This window comes from Pseudorasbora parva, chromosome 17, assembly GCF_024679245.1.
Source record: "Pseudorasbora parva isolate DD20220531a chromosome 17, ASM2467924v1, whole genome shotgun sequence".
NCBI lineage: Eukaryota > Metazoa > Chordata > Actinopteri > Cypriniformes > Gobionidae > Pseudorasbora > Pseudorasbora parva.
The window spans coordinates 38,045,250-38,068,542 of record NC_090188.1 but is presented as its reverse complement, the minus strand read 5'-3'; the positions used below and the strand labels follow the sequence as shown (position 1 = coordinate 38,068,542).

General features: G+C 39.0%; 1 protein-coding gene across 3 annotated transcripts in view; it reads left to right on the top strand.

Moving 5' to 3' along the window:
- The window catches only part of dlk2 (delta-like 2 homolog (Drosophila)), a 45,408-nt gene that overhangs the window by 12,449 nt on the left and 9,666 nt on the right, over positions 1-23,293 (top strand). For all 3 annotated transcript variants that reach the window (XM_067422615.1, XM_067422614.1, XM_067422613.1), the window contains exon 2: positions 3,211-3,293. In XM_067422615.1, the coding sequence (XP_067278716.1) occupies positions 3,224-3,293 (70 nt within the window). In that variant the 5' untranslated portion in view covers positions 3,211-3,223. The remainder of the gene's footprint in view (positions 1-3,210; positions 3,294-23,293) is intronic.

Below are 23,293 nucleotides of genomic sequence, written 5' to 3'. Positions count from 1 at the left end.
CAGCCCGTAATGCTGGATGTCTCAAGATAGCCAGCATTATGTAGTTTTCAGAAGTCAGGTATACATTTCATTCTTTACTTCAGAGTATTTGATGTTATATATGGATTACCTTTGAATTGACTATGTAATTGGCTTTATACATTTACCTGACTGTTAAATAAATTGTTACACTTTGATAGATTCTGACTTGCTCTGGAATTATTCAGGTTGGGTATAATTTCAACAAAGGGTTAAACGGAATAATTAAATGTGTACTTAAACTATTAAAAATGAATGACCAAATAACCAATTGGCATTCTAACCTAAATTCTAAATTATAATTAAATGGAGTCAGATAACGAGGAATTGGAATAAAATCCCTTTGCCCCGCTGAAAAGACGAACGCGCAGCGACCTTCCCCCTGCCGATCGTTGGCCTCCATTGGGACGATTTGGGCGGCCTTACAAGAGTGTATCCCTGCTCACAAACAGTCCGATTGTCAGAGGGTTATTAACAGAACAGTTATTGTAAGGGTAGGTTTGTCACTGAAAATTGTATCATACTATGTCTACTCTTTGAGCAGCATTAAGGTAAAAACTGAACACTATGGCAACGGCTTTCTTAAATATGACAGCGTTTTGCTTTGGGGGTTTGGGAGGAACTGACAGAACGACAGTTTCAAGTTTTTCCCCTGCTTGGCCTAAACCACAAGGCCCTTTTTTATCGATCTGAGCGCATGCATGGTCTGAAGCACATGGCGCAGGTGCACTTACGGTGTGTCCGAATCCATTTCTGTTTGTTAAACAATGGAAAAAACTTAAACAATGGTCCAAAAGGGTTAGTCTCTTAATGAGTCATGGATGTGTTTTTGGCGTAACGTACATAAACGTTTAAAGACTGAACGCTTCTTCAGAGAGGAATCCTTTTATTTATTTTTATTTAAAAATGTTTGTGTGCTGCTGTGTGTGTTAAGTAATGTATAAGTAATGAGTTTACACGAGTTGTGTACCTGCCTATAGGCTCATATTACTAACACACCTTTAAATGACAGAAAAAATACTGCGCTACTAACTTTAGAGCAGGTTTTGGTCATTTTCAGTTCCTCAAAATAGCAACGCATCAACAATGCGCCAGAACACATCTGGTTTTCAGAGCAGCACGCCCATGGGGCAAACAGATGGGCACAAGTGCATTTGATATTTAAACAACGTGCTGAACGTGAAAATTATAATTGTGTTGGGCTGAAACTAGCAAAATCACTTGCTAGGTGTATGATAGGGCCCAATGTGTTTGTGGTCATCCAGTTTAAAATGTGTGCTACAAACACAGGGCACGTTCAAACTGTCTTTTATGTACTTATGATTCTTTCCCTTAAAGGGTTACTTCAGCGATTAGCATATGGCTTTGTATCAGTAGAAACCCTGGAGAATATTCAAATTATTGTGCTTTCCCCTCTCATATCTCCCTGAGACGAGAGATTTATGCATTTTATTTCTGGAAAAATTCCTCCTATGATGCAAAATGACGCTTTTTGCATCATAGGAGGAATGTTTGCCCAGAGGCTAAAAACTACAGCCAGCAGAGGGAGCCATTTCCGCATGTTTTGAATCCGGCATTGGGGGATGGAGATCACACTCAGCTTGCAGACAGGATCATTTAAACGGAGCTATGGTGAGCAATGTAAGTCTTTTAACTTCTCAAATTCATTTCTATGAAAGTTAAGCTTGCAAAGGCATGAACTGAAACGTGCCAGACTGAACTCGCATTGTGAATTTATGCCGCGAGTGTAGTCGCGATTACCTCAGCTCTCATCACTCCTGCAGTAAGTGCTCAGTGCTGTGAGACTCGCGCGGTGACTCACTCATTATATTGAACAGACACGTTCAGTTTTTAATTGTAGTGTCTCTAACTCAGTCACAGTAATGAAGTTGTTGGCGTTGGGAATGGCCTCACAGGGCAGCGAAGCATTCTGGGAATTGTAGTCTTTCATCCCCATGGGACAAAAATACATTTTCTGTCTTTTCTCAGTCTAGAAAGCACCAAATTCAAAAATAATTTCACATTTCTACTGCATTGATGGCCCAGTTTAAATACAGATTCATCTTCCCAGCGCTGAAGTACCCCTTTAAGAAAAGTATCCATGATTTTATTACAAATAAAACCAAAAAACATGGTTATTGTAGGTAAACCATGGTAACCACAAATTAACAATGCGCTATTCTTTGGTGAAGTAAATACCACAGAAAAGCAACACTGAATAAGCTTTGGACAGCAAAATGCCCAGAGCATTATGAGTGGTAAACTAACTCTTTAATATTCGGAAATATTATCAATTTGACTGCAATGATACCGCCAGATGAAAAGAGAACTTGAACTGAATTGAGCAACATTGACAGTTATTGAACTGAATTGAATTAACATGGAGCTGACTCAAGCTAAACACAGTCACTATTGTCTTCTGTAAAGCTGAATAGAACTTGTTTCATAATCATTAAACTTTACAGTTATTGAAATTGAACTGAATTGGGCTCAATAATGACACTATGACTTTTTACAGCTTTTACAGCAGAAGTTGAATTTGTCTCATATTTGATGGTTTGCGCTGCATTATTAATTCTGTTATTTCCTGTTTATTATTGTGGAGCTGCTTTGAAACAATCTGTATTAAGTTGTATAAAGCGCTATAAAGGTGACTTGAATAAAGACAGCGAGTTTTGAAAACAGTAATGTAATCTAGATGAGTGGGATTGGTCCCACTTGGGCTATTTGCAAATCAGATATTACGAAATGTATCACATAGATGAGAGCAACAAATAGACACAACACAGCGCTTTCTGTCAGCGTTCCTCTCAGCGAAACTGTGTGTGAATAGACAAAGGAAAGGAGCTGTACGGTATTGTTGTAAATGTCCACCATAAAAGATTCACAAAGCTGTTTTAATAATTAAGCATTAAGATGAATTATTCAGCGTGTCTGTTGGCTGGTTCATGTTCAGGTGTTGCTCTGATGTGTGGAGAGTGAAAGCACTCTGAGCTCTTCATCCTGGGATGTTGAGTCTGATTATGGGTGCTATAGTTGGCCAACACCAAAGCATCCCTTATTTTTAGTGCCCTATCTCTTTATACTTCAGTTCAGTAGGTATGTATTCATAATACATGAACAGCAAAGTTTGTCACTGAATAAATGCATGCTAATTTCATGAATGCTAATGTGTTATTCTCCTTGTTTCAGATTGCCCTGCACCATGAAACTCGCTGTAGTTCTTCTCCTCTCTGTCTGCTGTGTGCTATTTAAACACAACTGTGAAGCTCAAGGTAAATCTATTTATTCCACCACCAAAATACATTACATACTGTTTAAAAATGTAATTATAAATGTAATTTTAGTGTATATACAATACTGTTGGTTGCTAGTTTACGTTTGCTAGTTTATATATAGGGTTAAAGGGTTAGTTCACCCAAAAAGGAAATTTCTTTCATTAACTCCTCACCCTAATGTCGTTCCACACACGTAAGACCTCCGTTCATCCTCTGAAAACAGTTTAAGATATTTTAGATTTAGTCCGAGGCCTTTTTGTCCTTTGAATGTAAGTGTATGGCCACTTGCTGTCCACGTTTAGAAGGTTATGAAAACATCATCAAAGTAGTCCATATGTGACATCAGTTGGTTAGTTAGACTCTTTTGAAGCGTCGACAATACATTTAGGTCAAAAAATACGATGTTATTCAGCATTGTCTTCTCTTCCGTGTTTGTTTTCAAACCTCAAATAAAGATTCAAATGGTCGTGAATCAGCAGATTGATTCGTGATTCGTATCACCAGTGTCACGTGATTTCAGCAGTTTGCCAGTTTGACACGCGATCCGAATCTTGAATCATGACCGTTTGATTCTTTATTTGAGGAACATGGAAGACAATGCTGAATAAAGTCATATTTTTTGTTATTTTTGGACCAAAATGTATTGCCGACGTTTCCAAATAGTCTAACTAACCAACTGATGTCACATGGACTACTTTGATTATGTTTTTATTCCCTTTCTGGACGTGGACAGCAAGTGGGCATACACTTACAGTACATTCAAAGGACAGAAAGGCCTCAGACTAAATCTAAAATATCTTAAACAGTGTTCTGAGGATGAACGGAGGTCTACAGGTGTGGAACGACATTAGGGTGAGTCACTAATGAAAGAAATTTCATTTTTGGGTGAACTAACCCTTTAATGACAGAAAACATGGTCTAAAAGGGTTGTCCCTAGTCTCTTAAAGAGTCAGTGCGCAACGTGCAATAAACCAATCAGAGTCTCATCTCCCATTCCCTTTCAAATCCAGCTGCGTTCGCACCATAACGCAAATTTGAATCACATGGTGAAAATTGTGCTACTGACTTTAAAGCAGGTTTTTGTTGGTCAATGGTCGTTTTCAGTTCCTCAAAATGCGCCTGAAGACACATGGTTTTCAGACCATGGGGGAACGAGTGCATTTGATATTTAAACAACGTGGCGCTAGAGGTAAAAATTATAACTACATCAGGCTGACACAAAACACTTGTGTCGCGCCTGGCATTGTGCTGGGTGCATGATGGGGCCTTAAAAATGTTTCACAATCCACAACATTTCAAATCAGCTTTAAAGAAATGTTAATGTTTATATTATGTTAATTGCCTACATATTCTTGCCTTATAGTTGCATTTAGCTGTGTGATAATATACTTTACATTATGCAATGATAAACTGCGATGCATATGTATATATTGCTTTACGTGAGTGTACTGTGTGTGTATGTGGATACAGATGGATGTTACTTATATGTCCAAATATAGCTGGGTGATAATGTAGTTCAAGTTGTGCAACGGCAAAATAACAGCAGTTGATATTTTATATTGTAGTTATAGTGTAATTATATTTGCACTACACTGCAAAAAAGAAATTCAGGTCTCCAATTGAACATTTTCAAGTGACGGATCACATCTAAATTTTTCCGTTGGCCGAATTGAATTTCTGTTAATTAAATTGCATCATTTCACAGAATTTCGATTTGGCAAACTGAACAAATGTTAATCTGATCAGTCACTAGCAAAATTTTCAATTGGAGGCATTAATAATTATTATATTATTTTTTTACAGTGTATATAAAATACATTAAAAATCTTTTTAGTATGTACAATAATGGAACTAGTTATATGACACTAGCAAAATATGACAAGACCAAAGCACACAACCAACACAAGCACTTGCAAAATAATACAAGAAAATGTCAGAGCAAGTTAATTATGCATTTGCCAAATGCAAATAAAGAATTGGCCATATCGGCTGTTAATTTCCTGCCAACTGTGCTGCAACAGGATCCTGCCGAGTAGATTACATAAAACTCAGTGTCAGAGGCCTTTGATGGTTCCTTTGTGGCCAATCCGTCTCTTGAGTATTCAGCTGTGAAATTCCTGGTTAGAGAATGTGACAAATCTGTGTCTCAGTTGTTGGGCGCAAGAGTTTGTGTCTTACGCGCGTGTTGGGGGCAAAGGGCAATGCCCAGAGTCCTTCCTATGCGTCTAAGCGAGCCAGCGGAAACGTCAGTTGTGCCCATTGACCTGCAGTTGAAGATGGGGGGAAAATATGATCTGTGCATGTCTGCAAAGGTGGATTATAGAGCAGGCCAATGGGACCCCGGGCCTCTGACGGTCAGGGGCTTCCAGCCGAGAGGCTCAAATCTGGAAACAAGCCACTGCAATGCAAAACTGATACAGACAGACGGACAGCGCTTGAATGAGTGCCAGTGACTATTGCCACAACGTGAAATAAGAAATGGGAAATCATATCAGTTTCTGGCCCCTGCTCAACAATATCACTGCCTGCTGGACATTTTAGAGCAGCTTTGATGTTTTATATTAGGGTACGCTGGTGTTAAAGAAATGGATTCCCCCCAAACAGGGTTATTATTGTTAATTAAAGACCTATTAAAAAACTTAAAGGGTTAGTTCACCCAAAAATGTCTCATGACATTCTTCTTTCAGACAAATAAAATAAGTTATATTAGTTAAGGAGTTATATTAAAAAAGTCATGGCTCTTTCAAGCTTTATAATGACAGTGACGGTTGGGTCATTTTTGAAGTCCATAAAAGTGCATATATCCATCCTATAACTGCTCCACACCGCTCCGGGGGGGTTAATAAAGGCCTTCTGAAGAGAAGTGATGTGTTTGTGTGAGAAAAATATCCATGTTTAAAACTTTATCTACTATAGTCCCTGACAAAAGTCTTGTCACTTATCTATTTTCTAGAAATACCTGATATTAAACTGACTTTTAATTAATTAATTGGTGTTAGAAATAGCTCATATGAAAAGCTAAAACCCTCCCAAATGATGTTTAATGCACTGAAATAAATAATTTTCACAGAAAAAATATTTATCATTTAATCAAGACAGAAAGGTCAAATTTTGGCAAGACAAAAGTTTTGTCGCCTATACAGAAATGTAACAAATTTACTGCAAATACAAAAATATGTCAGCAAATTAAGTTGTGGTGCTGTGAGATCCAAATGTAATATCTTGTATGACTTCCATGAGCTTGAAGGACTGCATCCATGTGGTTTGGCAAGGATTCATACAATTTATTGATGAAGTCATCAGGAATAGCTAAGAAAGCAGTCTTGCATGCCTCCCAGAGTTCATCAATATTCTTTGGTTTCGTCTTCCATGCGTCCTCTTTCATCCTACCCCACATATGCTCAATGATGTTCATGTCTGGTGACTGGGCTGGCCAATCCTGGAGCATCTTGATCTTCTTCGCCTTGAGGAACTTTGATGTGGAGATGGAAGTATGCGATGGAGCACCGTCCTGCTGCAGAATTTGGCCTCTTTTATGGTTGGGAATATAAGAGGTAGCTAAGATTTCTTTGTATTTTAGACTATTAATGTTCCCTTCCATCCTGCAGATCTCGCACACCCCCATACTGGATGTAACCCCAGACCATGATTTTTCCGCCACCAAACTTCACTGTTTTCTGGGTGAATCTCGGATCCATTCTGGCTCCAGTAGGTCTCCTGCAATATTTGCGGCGACTGTGGTGTAATTCACAGAAGATTCATCTGAAAAATCCACCTTCTGCCACTTTTCCAGCGTCCATCCTTTTAGCAGGCTGTGGGCCTTGGCAAATGCCACACGGTTTTTCAATTGTCTTTTGTTTAGTGCTGGCTTCTGGGCACTGATTCGACCATGGAGGCCATTTCGAGACAGAATCCTACAAACTGTTCTGGTTGACACAGGGACTTCAGGTGACCAGGTCTCGTGGAGCTCTGCTGCAGTGGAAAATGGGCTGGCCTTGGATTTTCGAGCCAACAAACGGTCCTCTCGAGCAGTTGTCTTGCGGGGTCTGCCTGACCTGGGCTTGTCAAAAACCTCTCCAGTCTCTTCAAATCTTTTTTTTAACCTCTGTACTTGACGCTGAGACACATTGAAGGTGTCTGCCACATCAGCAGTGGATCTGGTCTTCAGCCTCTTGATAATCAAAACTTTAGTCTCTGGGTGAATCTTAGGCATGTTTGCAGAGGTCTAGTTGCAGTTGATGTGAAGGTCTAGTGTACTGGGGTTCTTTTTATACACACTTGAGACCTAATTGATCCATTATTAGTGACAGGTGAAGCTCATATGACAAGGTGACAACACTTATGTCTTTGCAAAAATTGACTCAATGGGCTTTACCAAGCTGTGAATATTAGAATACTTTTTGAAAGTTTAGTTTTTCACTGAAACATTATCACAAAAGCTGGTGAGATTAAAATGAGCCATTTCTTGTAAAAATATCTTGATTAGAAATATATTTCAGCGGCACTTTAGGTCAATTTGTACACAAGCGACAAGACTTTTGTCAGGGACTGTAGTAACTTATCTAGCTTTACGTATTAAACTTACAGAAAAAGTGTAGCGCCCGCGCCTCGTGCAGTTCGATATGCTTACACTAAATCTGACAAGCATAAACGGTCTGCAATATCGCCAGACGGGGCGTAAGCATTTGGAACTGCGAACACTTTTTCCGAAAGTTGAATACGCAAGACGATTTCCCAGAAGCTAGATAATTTACTTTTTAAAGGTTTAAATATGAAAAAAGTAGGGGCAGTGTAGGGGGATAGAATGTAACGCGTTGATAAACACACTAAAAAGCGATTATGCGTCTTGATAGCACGCCAAAATGGCATACGAATTGGCGTGTCATACATACGGCATTTCATGAGATCAGTCAGTTTTTTTGCTGGAAACTGCAGTGAATTGAATGTAGGTACGTTTGCGCATTTTGCAGAAAGTTAGTAAAGGCACATTTTTCCAATGAGCCTGTGTTACAACCAACGCTGGTGCTCCAGAGCCTCTCTGGATCATAATCCGTCCTCTCTTGTCTGTCCTGGCAAAATGTTTTTCTAGCAGTGCAAATGGCTGAGTGGATACTGAGTCTGAATGATCCTTGGGTTCACATGGATCTAGTTACCTTTTTCCTCAGCTCCTTCAGTCACTGTCCGGCCAGCCTTCTGTTTCACTCAACCTGCTCCCCAATGAGATCTTAGACACACATGCGTATACGCTTGGGGAGTGTGGCCCGTCTGGGGTTTAAAACCAAAGGGAAACCCACACCTGCATGTTTCACTGGCACCAAGGCGCTGAGCATAGCCACGGGGGTTCTGGAGAGGGAATATAGGGTTTCATGGTAGGAATAAATTTAGATCCCTCTGGTTTTCACATGCAGCGAGCCCACTCACGGTGGTGTCTGTTTAAGGACCCCCATGAGGTGAGCCACAGAGACCCGAGGATGGAGACAGTCACAACACCTGTCGCACTACAATCATAAAGCACTCAGCCCCAGGAAACCCAGCCATTGTTAACAACTGAAATGATCACTATGGCCCATTGGCAGATCAGGCATCCTCCTTCAGCATAAATCAATCCCTGCCGAATCAGAACAAGACAGATCAAATCAGCAGGTGTGAATCTCAAGAACATGTCCACGTCATATTTTAAAATTACCACAATCAAAAGGACAATAAATTACAATTGTGTTTACATTGTGATGATATTTTTGTGACTTTTAAGCACATCCCCCTCTTAATTCTGGTCATACAAATAAAGCGACTTATAAATGAAAGGACATCACAAGCAATAAATCACAGAGCCTATAATATTCATACTGCCAGGTTAATTAGAAGGTTAGGCTAGGAAACATGTTTGAAAATGCATAGAATATCAATACGCATTATGATAATGAGAATTTTTTAAAAACTGTAGTTTTGTTGTTAAAATGTCTTTAATAGTAAATAATGTCACTAGCCAAGTTTGCATCTACTTTTTTCACAGTTTTGTTATCAACAAAGTGAATATGCCTAAAAAAACATGGCAAAATTTGTTGTCTCCAGCTTGTTTCCATCCAATTGGTATTTTTACCGATAAAATGGTGTGCGTAATGCCGTCATCCCTAAAAAAATGCATTGTTGCGTAAGTTTTGTTAGCCTGGATGCCAGGCGAACTTAGCCTCGCACACAACATTTGAGGTTGGGAAGTTCTGGACTTGATACATTGGTCCCAAATAGTACACTTCATGTGCACTTTCGGACTTGTGGACTTACAATGGCCGCTGCGTGCGCGTGTCCGTTACGTCCACGACACCGCAGGGTGTCCCATTTGTAGTTTTAGGTCTCAGAAGGGTTCTCGCGAGCGCCCTCTTTGAGGTCGATATGTGCCCTCGATGCGCACATCTGCAGAGCCCGCACTGGTGCAGGTTACGCAGCGGACTTCTTCCCGGCAGTCAAAGCCGTCTTACGTTGTGAAAGTGCTGACTGAGAGGAAGATTGTGAGAGTTTAGGGTGCCATTTGGGAAAGGGCCATTGTGGAGCAACTATGAACCAGAGCTGTTCAGACAAATACAATTTTCAGGCCGTAATCAACAGTAACGTAATCATCAATGTCATCAAAGAGCGCTTTGGTTGAATTTGTTCTAATCCTAAACGGAGAACTTGTTCGTATATGCATTTACCTTTACCATTTCTCTCAAAAATGATGATCGTGTTGGTAAGTACTCAAATCCTTAATTTTTTTTTACAATACCGGCAAAGATTGTCACTCTTCTACTATTTCTTCCAGTTGAGTTCTGTTGACAACTATGCATTAGTCCTTCATGAATGAACCGCTCATTTTGGACTAATCTTTAATGCGACTTGGGAACAAGGAGTTGTCTCAGAGACCTGAACTAATCAATTCTGTTTTCGGGACTGCATGCATTGCATATGGGGCTGTCACAGCCCAGATCAGACACTGATGACGGAACGACTCAAACTCGAAGACAGGAGAGGTGTACTAATCTTTCCAGGGAAGAGATGTGATTAAATGTGAAATGACAGAAGAAAGAACGACTTAGATTCGGAGGTGAGGTTAACTAATAGACCGCATAGTCTGAAGACCCAGCAAAGCAATTAATGAATAATTTATTTCTTAAAGTTTGGCCTTGGCTGCATTAGCTTATAATTTATTTTATATTCTAAATGTGATCAATGTTTGCATAAGTACTAGATGTGTTGGGGAATTTAACGTAGCATTTTAATTATATTCTGATGAAATGAACAAAATGACTTGAAAAAAAGATTTGTTAATTTTGCTAAACCAGATTCAAAGACTCGAGTCCATAAAATGATCCGAACTTCACACTACTACTATACGTCTCAACATACATCACTTATTTTTTTTGAGAAAAAGGGTTTCACCGCAAATAAATGTGGTGTCACATGACAGAATTAGCCTATATAATGTGGGTTGAACCCAAAAAGCTCTAAACGAATTTTAGAATTGTTAAAACGGTAGCTCTATAGACCATTTAAAAAGGGAAATATAGGCCTACACAAATAGAAAGTTTAGGTTAAAGCTGTCTCTGGAAAAAAAAAAAACTTTGCAGCGATTTGATGCTATTGAACTCAGAAAGCAGAACAAATAACTTTTTAGTTTGAATGAAACCAAGACTGGCTTATCTGCATGTTCAAGGCTTGGGTTAAAGATTTTTGCTATAGGAGCGAACATTTGACAGTACCAATCTCTTTTTTTTTTATCCGAAAATTTAGCATGAGCTCCCCTGTTTTCAAAATCAGGAAAAATGTACAACCAATCGGTTGAAACACGCCCCATAATCACAGCTCAATGGAGCAGCATCAGAGCTTTTTGGATTCAACCCACATTATATAGGCTAATTCTGTCAAGTGACATCACATTTATTTGCAGTGAAACCCTTTTTCCTCAACAAAAAAAGTGTTTGCAAAGTAATTTTTCGCAACATTTAAAGTATCGACATACATCGAATTTGTATGCTAAAATTAAACAAAAAAAGATTGTCTTGCCATTTGAAAAAAATTATCGATAATTACCATTTTGATGAGATAAACCTTTTTTTCGCAATAAATAAATAAATAAATAAATAATAATAATTTGTTGATGGAAACTGTGATGGTTTTATATTCTGTTTGGTTTAGTTTTCCTGTTCAGGGATCCGTTCTTCGTACCTCACGTAATACATCTGAGATGAGATGATTTGACAGATCCCAGATCTTCTAATCCTGATAACTGAATAAAAAAATATTATTTACAAATAAAATTTTATATTTATTATTATTTTAAAGTATTATTGCCCCTGGTTCAGTAAGGAGCTCTTGTAAAACAGTAGCAGTGGCTGGGACAGATTTTAAGCATCACCTCAAGATGCGATCTAATCCGGTTTACATGAAATGAGCCGCTCCTGAGCAGGTTTAAGCTAACGGACCGGTTGCTATGACAGCAAGTCCAGGATGAGTGTCGAAGAACCAAACTATCCGAGATCAAACCAAATCGTCAACAGTCAAATCCAGCTAACTGAGTTAACGACGTACGAAGAACAGGTCCCTGTTCTAGTGTTTACTGTCAGTTTGTTAATTGGTTCTGTTTTCCTCCATTCCCTACCTGTTTGTTTCCTTGGTTACTAATTGATTATTATGTTCAGGTGTGTCTAGTTAATTATCTCATTAGCTCCTTTGTTTGCCCTGTGTATTTAAGCCCTGGTTCGTTTCAGTTGTCTGTTCTGGTCTGCATCCTGAGTACCCTGAGTTTTGTTCAAATAAGCTACCACACTTAGATTCTGTTTCAACTGACTTTGACAGTCACAATGCCAAACATATCTGAAGGGTCCTAAAAATAGGCTTAATTTTCTTTGAACTTTAAAGAAATACTTTTTGGGATGAATTTTACCAGGTTTTTTCCATTACAGAAAAAGCGAAAAAAAAAAAAAAAAGGAACTGTATAATTAATCTTGGTGTAATTACTCCAATAGTATAAAACATATAAAGCATTAATGGCTTATGCAAAATACAAATCTTGACCTAATGTCAATGGTGAAAACCCAAAAGATCCAGACATTTAAAAAGTTATTGTAAGCATAGGACTTTATTTTTTAACTACTAATTTTTTGGTTTTGGATCTGCACACATACCTATCTGATATGTGTGTCTCTGTTCTCTTTTCTTTTTTGTTGTGCTGCTGTTCAATAAATAAATTCACTAAAATGAAACTACATTTTTCGATAAGAGAGGATATTCTAAGAGATCTATTCACTCTAAAAAATGCTGGATGGTTTTAGCCAAATCTGGGTCAAATCTGGACAAACCCATCCGTTGGGTTACATTTTTTAAATACATTTTTAACCCAAGGATTGGGTTTGTCCATATTTGACCCAGCATTTTTTAGAGTGTATTTATTGCCTCAGTTCTTTTAGCATTGTGTTACCCTGCACCACTTAGAAATTACACAATACTCTATTGAACTGAATAGTGAGCAAATTTATTGATGTATCATATCATTTTGAAAACCAATGTGATCACAAATATTTACACACACTACAGACCTGGAGGCTTTTCTAGAATAGGCTACTGGAATTTGTACCACATTAACAAGAGAAGGTTACCTGCACCACATCTGTCTGTCAGCACTCTGAGATCATTTGACTTCTGTTTGCTGTCACACCCACACTCATTCTCTCTTTAAAACTCTTTACTGTGGATGACGAAATTCAGTATTCACTGTGTCCATCCTAGATTCAGACAAATACCATTGCATGTTTTTAACATACTGCCCAGTGTTTCTAAAACATTAATATGTTCAGTTTTCTTGTCATGATTAGAATGTTTTTGTACATTCTTCTAATATTACTTTTACTCTTAGTATAATAATAAAAAAAACATCATCAAAGTAGTCCATATGTGACATCAGTGGGTTAATTAGAATCTCTTGAAGCATCGAAAATACATTTTGTTCCAAAAATAACAAAAACTACGACTTTATTCAGCATTGTCTTCTCTTCCGCGTTTGTTTTCAATCCTCAAATAAAGATTCAAACGGTTATGAATCAGCGGATCGATTCATGATTCGGATCGCCAGTGTCAAACTGCTGAAATCACGTGACACTGGCGATCCGAATCATGAATCAATACACTGATTCATAACCGTTTTAATCTTTATTTGAGGATTGAAAACAAACGCGGAGGAGAAGACAATGCTGAATAAAGTCGTAGTTTTTGTTATTTTTGAACCAAAATGTATTTTCGGTGCTTCAAGAGATTCTAATGAACTAACTGATGTCACATATGGACTACTTTGATGATGTTTTAATTCCCTTTCTGGACATGGACAGTATAGTGTGCATACACTTAGATACGCTCTCGGACTAAATATAAAATATCTTAAACTGTGTCTGAAGATGAACGGAGGTCTTACGGGTGTGGAACGACATTAGGGAGAGTCATTAATGACATCAATTTCATTTTTCGGTGAACTAACCCTTTAATGTTAACAAAGGTTGTTCTTAGAACATCATGATAATGCTTATCAATTATTAATAAGAATGTTCTATAAATATTATTTAAATAATATTTTGTCTTAACATTTACATTAACTTAATATAACATTAGTGAAAGTTGTGGGAACGTTCCCTGTTAGCTGGGTAGTAAAGGCAAGAAGGAAAGAAGATTGCTTTAAGTGTGAATATTGAATTATGTACAGCAAACGTTCCACTTTTCATGTTGCATTTCTCCCATTTCTAAACTTACTGCTCCTCACTTGCTCCCTTGCTCACTAGTAAGAGAAATCGCCTTAGGGTTATGTACATTATATTGCCAAAAGTTTTGGGACGTCTGCCTTGACATGCACAATGACTTTAAGGACATCCCGTTCTTAATCCGTAGGGTTTAATATGGAGTTGGCCCACCCTTTGCTGCTATAACAGCTTCAGCTCTTCTGGGAAGGCTTTCCTCAAGGTTTAGGAGTGTGTTTATGGGATTTTTTGACCATTCTTCTAGAAGCACATTTGTGAGGTCAGGCACTGATGTTGGACGAGAAGGCCTGGCTCGCAGTCTCTGCTCTAATTCTAATTCTAAAACAAAGTTGAGAGCATGAAATTGTCCAGTGTCTTATGATGAACCATTAAGAGTTCCTTTCACTGGAACTAAACGGCCAAAGCCCAACTCCTGAAAAACAAACCCACACTAAAATCCCCCCTCCACCAAAATTTACACTTGGTACAATGCAGTCAGGCAAGTACCTTTCTCCTGGCAACCACCAAACCCAGACTCATCTATCATATGATTTGTCACTCCAGAGAACAGATCTCCACTGTGATGGCATGATTTACACCACTGCAGCTGACAATTTGCATTGCACTTGGTGATGTAAGGCTTGGATGAGCAGCTCGGTTATGGAAACCCATTCCATGAAGCTCTCTAAACACTGTTCTTAAACTAATCTGAACGCCACATGAAGTTTGGAGGTCTGAAGATATTGACACTGCGGAAAATTGGAGACTTAGCAGGCGCTGACCCCACTCTGTGATTTTACATGGCACCCTACTTCGTGGCTGAGTTGCTGTTTTTCCCAGTTGCTTCCACTTTGTTATAATACCACTTACAGTTGGCCGTAAAAATATTTAAAGGTCCACTGAAATCAAAATGTAAGTTTTTTAGCTTTTAGTATGACTGTGTTAGCCTTAAAGTTATGAATAAGCTGGTATGTTCCAAAACTATGATAAAATTTGCATTTAGGAGATATAAGCATTCAAAATTTACAGTCTCCCAATTCCGCTAAAACGAATTTCAGATTTTGGCGACATCATCGCAGACTTCACTTTCTCGTCAAATCTTCTGTCCAATCAGAATGCGCTCTAAAATCTAAAGCCCGCCCCCTACACTGCTGAAGCTGAAATCGGTCAGTTGTTAACATACATTTACTCATTTCTACATGGTGAAAGGCACATAGCACACTATATATGTGATAGGAAACAATTCAGTGTAAATATGCTTTCATTTGAGGCAAATAAAGTCTGTTTTCACTTTAGTTTCACGCACCGCAGCAGCGCACACACCCTAACAGCTCTGGTCTAAATTTAGACTACAGACACGAGAGCGCAGCGCGGATCAGATGCGCGGATCAGATGCACGAGAATATACATATCAAACTGTATATTAACGAATCGCTATTGGCTGTTTCAAAAAAGGGCTGCTAACAGCTGGAGCCGTTTCAGGGGAAATTACATCAACACATTGAATAATGCGGCGCGTTTCAAGGCACTTCAGTGGACCTGTAAGCGTGAAGAAATTTCATGAATGGACTTATTGCACAGGTAGCAACCTATCACAGTACCACACTTTAATTCACCGAGCTCTTGAGAGCAACCATTTCTTTCTCAAAAGATTGTAGAAGCAGTCTTGATGCCTAGGTGCTTGATTTTATATACCTGTGGCCAAGGAGGTGATTGGAACACCTGAATTCAATGATTTGGAAGTTTGTCCCAAAATTTTTGGCAATATAGTGTATGAAGGGAATGAGACGGTGCATCAGTTGCTGATGCTATGGGGACATGTCCTCCTGGAGCCCGGTGTCTGAGGCATGAGTAACTTCACACCAATATCACTGGCCAATGCAGTGTGATAACATCATGCTGAGCATTTAAATATGCAAGCACGTCATCAGATTCAATTTGTCTAAAGGATGCGTAAAACTGCCAAAAGATGGCAACACAATGCAGCGAGACGCCGCATCAGTTGCTGACACTATAGGGACGTTAATACCCACTACACCATGCTGACCAATGGTGTAGTCTGTTGGATTGGGGCCAATCAAGGAGCATAATCCTGCTTTACTACCCAGATTGACAATTAGGGAGGATGACAAGCAAGAGAGTGTTTTTCGTAAAATGTTTAAATCCCACTCAAACTCAATGACAAGCTTCAACTCATGCCAGTCCCTCCTAGGCAGCTCCACCCTACTTCAACTCCCAGTTGATGAACTGGGGTGGGTAACACCAGGCAATTATCTGTCAGGCACAACCTAAAGTGCATATCTCTAGCCTTGGTTAATTTCCCGCCAAAGAGGATGGTTAGGTGAGATAAGAAGCTGTACCACCAGGGAGCTCCACCCCACTTCAACACCCAGTTATGAACTAGGGAGGTTGACTGATGAAGGTAATGTTTTATCCTAGTTCCATCTGTCAGCACTACTATTTCCTATTCAACCAAAGATCCTTATCATGCTAAAGTGGTGCCAGGGAGCAACACCCACCAATGGATTCCATTCAAGGTGGGGGGCCAGCAGACTATGTTTGCTTAACTTACAGATCTAAAAACGAGTGAAGCCTTACTTTAACATCCATTCTGGAAAAGGTGACAGATTAGGGAGTCAACCACTTTAACCTTCAACTATACATCTCTGCTAAAAAAAAAAAAAAAAAAAAAAAAAGATCAAACAGCAACAGAGATCTCAATAAGTATTTACTTGGAAAAATACAGGTATTAAACTCATTTAACAGAACAGCCACTACAACATAAATGATACCTAACAAGTACCTGCATGAACAACATGCTTATATACACATTGGGGCAATCAAGGAAAAACAGAACAGGTGTGATACTAAATTAACATCAATGGAGACTAACTAGGAACATAGACAGTTAGGCAGACTGGGGAAACCAAAACTAAAACAGTGTGTACATACGCCTGATAAATATATTGTTCTATCCATTAATAAGGGAGGATAAGCCCTAGCATATCCCCTATTCTTTGGAATCGGAGGAGGGAGACAGGTGACAGTATTTATTCACCTCCACACATTCAGCTTACTGGATATCTTTTGGAGAACACAGCCACTTGTCACATCTTTTTACAATAAAATGGAGTGGGTGACAGACTCCTGAGGCCTAATAAAGCATTCTACTTATTTTTACTCTGCTTTGAAACCTGATGAAGGGATAACATGATGGAAAAATGGGTCAAACCATCAAAATGCCTGGTCCATTTAGAGTCCTAAAGACTGTAGAGGAAAGGCCTTGATTAAGCTCGACCCAACACATATTCATGAGGTGCATAGGCCTTCTTAGAAACTAAACTGAAGGTGTCAATCCTAAATGAAAACACTCAAAAACATCTTCCCCATTTCTCAATTGTATAAGGGAGTGCTAGGAGGAGGAAATGGGAATAGAAATATCAGATTCAGCTTGGCAGTGGGGAATAAAATTAGGGCACTCATCTTCAGTTTGTATTTCAATACAGGCTTATGCAATTTAAGGTGCTTCACAGGCTCCATCCCTCTAGGAGCAAGTTGGTTACAATGTAAAGTCCAGGGTCAGACCCAACGTGCCCCAGATGTAGTCTGGAAAAACAGGCCTGAGTCGCATGTTCCGGACATGCCCCAGATTAACAACATTCTAGCAGACATTTATTTATATGCAACAAAGATCTTGATCCCAATCCAGTGACTTCCATCTTTGGTGTAGAGCCAGAAGAAATGCAGCCAACAACTAATCAGAAAGAGCTCATAGCCTTTTCCACATTATTGTCTAGACGCCTGATTCTTCTCAGTTGGAAAAAGGCAATGCCACCAGCTCACAACGCTGGGTGACAGAGGAGATGTAGCTCAAACTTGAGCACCTTAAGGGTGTACTCACTAGGGCTGTCACTTTTTATTCGATATTCGAATATGCATTCAAACATGACGTGAAATATCCGTAATTGAACTATAAATAAACTATCCGGGTTTTAAAGTGCCATGTAGCGCAATTTTTTAAAATCGGTGCGTTTACATGGAGCACTGTAATCGGTTTAAAAGTCCAATCTGAATGAAAGTGCTCCATATAAACACCTCAATCCTAATAAAAATGCCCAAACTGAATTAAATTGTAATCGTTTGAGATGGGTGGGATAAACCTTTTCATGAATCGATCAAATGAAACATTTCACCATGTAAACGACCTGACTGGATTACTTTTGTGAGCATCCTTATATGACGTACACAGCGCGCGCCTTCACAACTGAAGTAATAAGAAGTAAGAAATAAGAAAATATTAGAATAGATTGCTTGATATTTAAAATCTGATCGATTTCGATTTTGTTCAAAAATGACAGCCCTAGTACTCACACTAGGCACGGTTGTACTGTGCCTGAGCACGATTGACCCGGATTATGGAGGCAGCTGACTTTGATGGAGATTTTTACAGCTTTACTCGCAAACTAAAATTCATAACTTCCTAAAGGCATCTGACTGCACCCTCGTCTACCTAAACTTCACTGCTGTTTTAATAAAAAGTGCCAAAAAGTTTGGAAGGCGCAACTGTGGCATCATTCAGGACGGTCTTAACACTCTCCCTGATGCCCGACAGATGAGCAACAAATGCCTCTCCATCGCCACCATATCCGTCATGGATCGGCTGATTGAACAGGCCGCCTGTTTATTGCCGTGGAGGGCCAGATCTGTGGCTATGTGCAGCTCAGCAACTGCTTTAGGAAATAGACCCTCATTCTGGTCCAGGTCCATCAGCCTGATCTGCCGCCACATATGACTTGCCAACCAGCCTAGATGTTGTCTGGCACAGATTGGATGGCAAATCAATGACGAAGATGTCATAAGATCTCAGAGAAAGTATCACAGTGAGACCATCCATCCTCCTCGAAGTCTGAACGTGCATGCTCTGCTCCTAAGCAAATGCCACGGAGCTTGTGTCCATCGCCAGGAGTAATAAAACATGGACACGGGGCACACATCTCTTTAATAGTTTGCTTGCCAATATGACATTGACACAGCGTAGAGATCTCTTTGACAGGGAACCCACTCCATGGCAAAATTTGTGGCCAGTTCTTTCAATGTTTGGTTTTTATTATCGTGAGAGTTGGCCACAAGATATATCTGAAATGAAATAAAACACTTCGTGTAACATTAGGCCTTTATATTTATGTTACAACCATAATGAAGAGATATCAGAGTAGTCTAAAGAAAGAATAAACATAAATCTGACTCGTCCCAATTAGTAACTGTTTTACATTTTGGCAAATTGGTGGCGAATTCGTACACATTTTTATGATATAATTTGCATGTTTTCATACGATGTGTTTACACCCAATTGACTGTAATTTTTAAGGGTGTTCCTTCATGATTCCCTTTTTCTAAAAATCTTTAATTTTTGTATAATTCAATCAAAATGTATAAAAAAATCACCCCCATGTGTTTTTCTATGAGAGCGGTTTGGCAAAATCAATGGTAAAATGGAAATTTAAATATCAGAAAGTTCTCAGAGACGTACTATTTTTCAGTAATATACAGGTCCTTCTAAAAAAATTAGCATATTGTGATAAAGTTCATTATTTTTCATAATGTAATGATAAAAATTTAACTTTCATATATTTTAGATTCATTGCACACCAACTGAAATATTTCAGGTCTTTTATTGTTTTAATTCTGATGATTTTGGCATACAGCTCATGAAAACCCAAAATTCCTATTTCAAAAATTAGCATATTTCATCCGACCAAGAAAAGAAAAGTGTTTTTAATACAAAACAAGTCAACCTTCAAATAATTATGTGCTAATTATTATGTTCAGTTATGCACTCAATACTTGGTGGGGAATCCTTTTGCAGAAATGACTGCTTCAATGCGGCGTGGCATGGAGGCGATCAGCCTGTGGCACTGCTGAGGTGTTATGGAGGCCCAGGATGCTTCGACAGCGGCCTTAAGCTCATCCAGAGTGTTGGGTCTTCCATCTCTCAACTTTCTCTTCACAATACTCCCACAGATTCTCTATGGGGTTCAGGTCAGGAGAGTTGGCAGGCCAGTTGAGCACAGTAATACCATGGTCAGTAAACCATTTACCAGTGGTTTTGGCTCTGTGAGCAGGTGCCAAGTCGTGCTGAAAAACCAAATCTTCATCTCCATAAAGCTTTTCAGCAGATGGAAGCATGAAGTGCTCCAAAATCTCCTGATAGCTAGCTGCATTGACCCTGCCCTTGATAAAACACAGTGGACCAACACCAGCAGCTGACATGGCACCCCAGACCATCACTGACTGTGGGTACTTGACACTGGACTTCAGGCATTTTGGCATTTCCTTCTCCCCAGTCTTCCTCCAGACTCTTCCTCCAAACATGCAAAATTTGCTTTCATCCGAAAAAAGTACTTTGGACCACTCAGCAACAGTCCAGTGCTGCTTCTCTGTAGCCCAAAAGTGGCTTGACCTGGGGAATGCGGCACCTGTAGCCCATTTCCTGCACACGCCTGTGCACGGTGGCTCTGGATGTTTCTACTCCAGACTCAGTCCACTGCTTCCGCAGGTCCCCCAAGGTCTGGAATCGGTCCTGCTCCACAATCTTCCTCAGGGTCCGGTCACCTCTTCTCGTTGTGCAGCGTTTTTTGCCACACTTTTTCCTTCCCACAGACTTCCCACTGAGGTGCCTTGATACAGCACTCTGGGAACAGCCTATTCGTTCAGAAATGTCTTTCTGTGTCTTCCCCTCTCGCTTGAGGGTGTCAATGATGGCCTTCTGGACAGCAGTCAGGTCGGCAGTCTTACCCATGATTGCGGTTTTGAGTAATGAACCAGGCTGGGAGTTTTTAAAAGCCTCAGGAATCTTTTGCAGGTGTTTAGAGTTCATTAGTTGATTCAGATGATTAGGTTAATGGCTCGTTTAGAGAACCTTTTCATGATATGCTAATTATTTGAGATAGGAATATTGGATTTTCATGAGCTGTATGCCAAAATCATCAGTACTAAAACAATAAAAGACCTGAAATATTTCAGTTGGGGTGCAATGAATCTAAAATATATGAAAGTTTAATTTTTATCATTACATTATGAAAAATAATGAACTTTATTACAATATGCTAATTTTTTGAGAAGGACCTGTATAGGCTAATATTAATTAATATTAAACATAGTCCAAAAATCTAATCTAATTTGATTATTGCTCTAAAAAATAGGTCACCGGGTTTAAATAATAGCAGTAATAATAATACTAAATCTAATTATTTTTGACCCCAATGTGTGTATGTAAATTACCTGCAAGCAAGAGGGAAAACATTTCCATTCATTTCATATTGAGCTGTAGAACAAGAATCATTACGAGAACAGATTGTTTTGGTTTTAAATGTTAAACTAATCCTTCAGCTGTCCATGTTTAAGAGATTACTCTTCGTATTGTTGTTTGGGCTGCTCTCAGTTATCAGTTTGTACTTCTCAGCTGTTGCACTGATAGCACAGGAAAGCCAGGCATGCATTGTTCAAAGCTCTGTGTTTCCAGGAATATATAGGTCTTGGCCAGATTACATGGAAAATTCTTCCCATTCCAGCGCCAGTAATGAATATGAGCTTACACATGTATTGTGTCTGACATACCAGATCTTATCCGAAATAGTCACACGATTAAGTGAGCACGTCAGATGGGGGAAAATTAAGTTCTCATAAGTGTAACACGTGATTTGCATAATAATTGTTCAAAACTTCCTGTCTGTAGGGAATAATTCAGCATGTTTAGTGAAAAGGCTCATACAGGACATGTGATGTCAGTGGAGGTTTGTAGGCATGTAGGGGTTGGGCTGAATTCTTGTGATGTTCGGGCAAAGCTCATACGGGCGGAGACATGAGCACATTCCTCTCCTCCCACCGCACACGCTCCCCTCGTGCCCATCACCACAGACACACGCGCTTGCTGGCCTAGCCCCAACACACACACACACACACACACACACACACACCCTGCACTAACATCCACCGTAGTGCAAAACCCAATACTGGATAAGCACAGCCAAGAATGCTAAATCACTCAGTCGAAATGGTGATGATGGAGATCAGGGGTGAATCATTTCCTGTACCACATCTTTACATAAATGTATATAACTTTATATAAAAGTACATGTAGATTATTAACCCTATTAAGCCTACTGTATCATAATACATTAATGTCTAAGGCCATTGTACACAATCTACTACATGCATTCTGCCCTATGACTGATATTTTATAATTAAGTATTTTATTGTGAAAACCCCCCTACAGGGCATTGGTCACACTGTGAAATGACTTTTTATATGAGTAAACAACAGGTAAGTTTTATATTGCTAGTATTTGTATATGAACAAATATTGGACTATTTTTCTGAAAAATATTAATACATATTAATGTGCATATCAGTTTGAGGAACGTTTATTTGTTCATCTCTCAATCATCATCGTACTATGGTGTGATATTGCATTATATGTCCCCCCCATAATAATAACTAAAGAGATTTGATCATAAAACTAAGCATTTAGCATAAGCATCATCTTACTAAGATTATTGGGAGATATAGAGTGACAATTGATATTTTATGTAAGTATCTGTTGCACTGTTTTAAAGATCACATTAGCTGTGTTGCCATCACCCTTCATATTGAGCAAATTGAAATTGTGAATTGGAAATATGCCCAATGGAAACACGTAAATTAAAAAAAAAATTAAAAAACATTTTTATGGTTGCATGAGGTGGTTTTTCAGACAATTCAAAAAAGGAATATTTCCCAAAACTACAATGGAAACAGGTCATTTACAGGTGACCTGCCGTGTGTAAAAGTCACATGTTCATTCTTTAAAGATGGCGCAGTATGTGTGGACAGAAGTCTGGTATTAAACTCAGAATTCTAAACAAGAAAGAAATGCCATAATTCATCAAGACCTGGCAGATATGAGAGAAACACCCAGAAACACCTCACACATGGCCGCTCATCAAAGTATAAGGAGCTTTCCTTGCCATTAAAGCTTGGATAAAATGCCTACATTTCCTTCGATTCAAAATAATGGCTAGCGCTGTGGCTGGGATACACATAGACCTGCCAACATCCGTTGTCATGATTTTTGGGATTTACTTTTTGGATTTTTGGAAGTACTAGAAAAGCTGTCCTTTCCCAATTGTTTTTTTTTTTAAATCAATATTTAGATAATATCACAAACGTTTTGTTTGTGCAAAACTGTAATGGAAACCAAGCTATT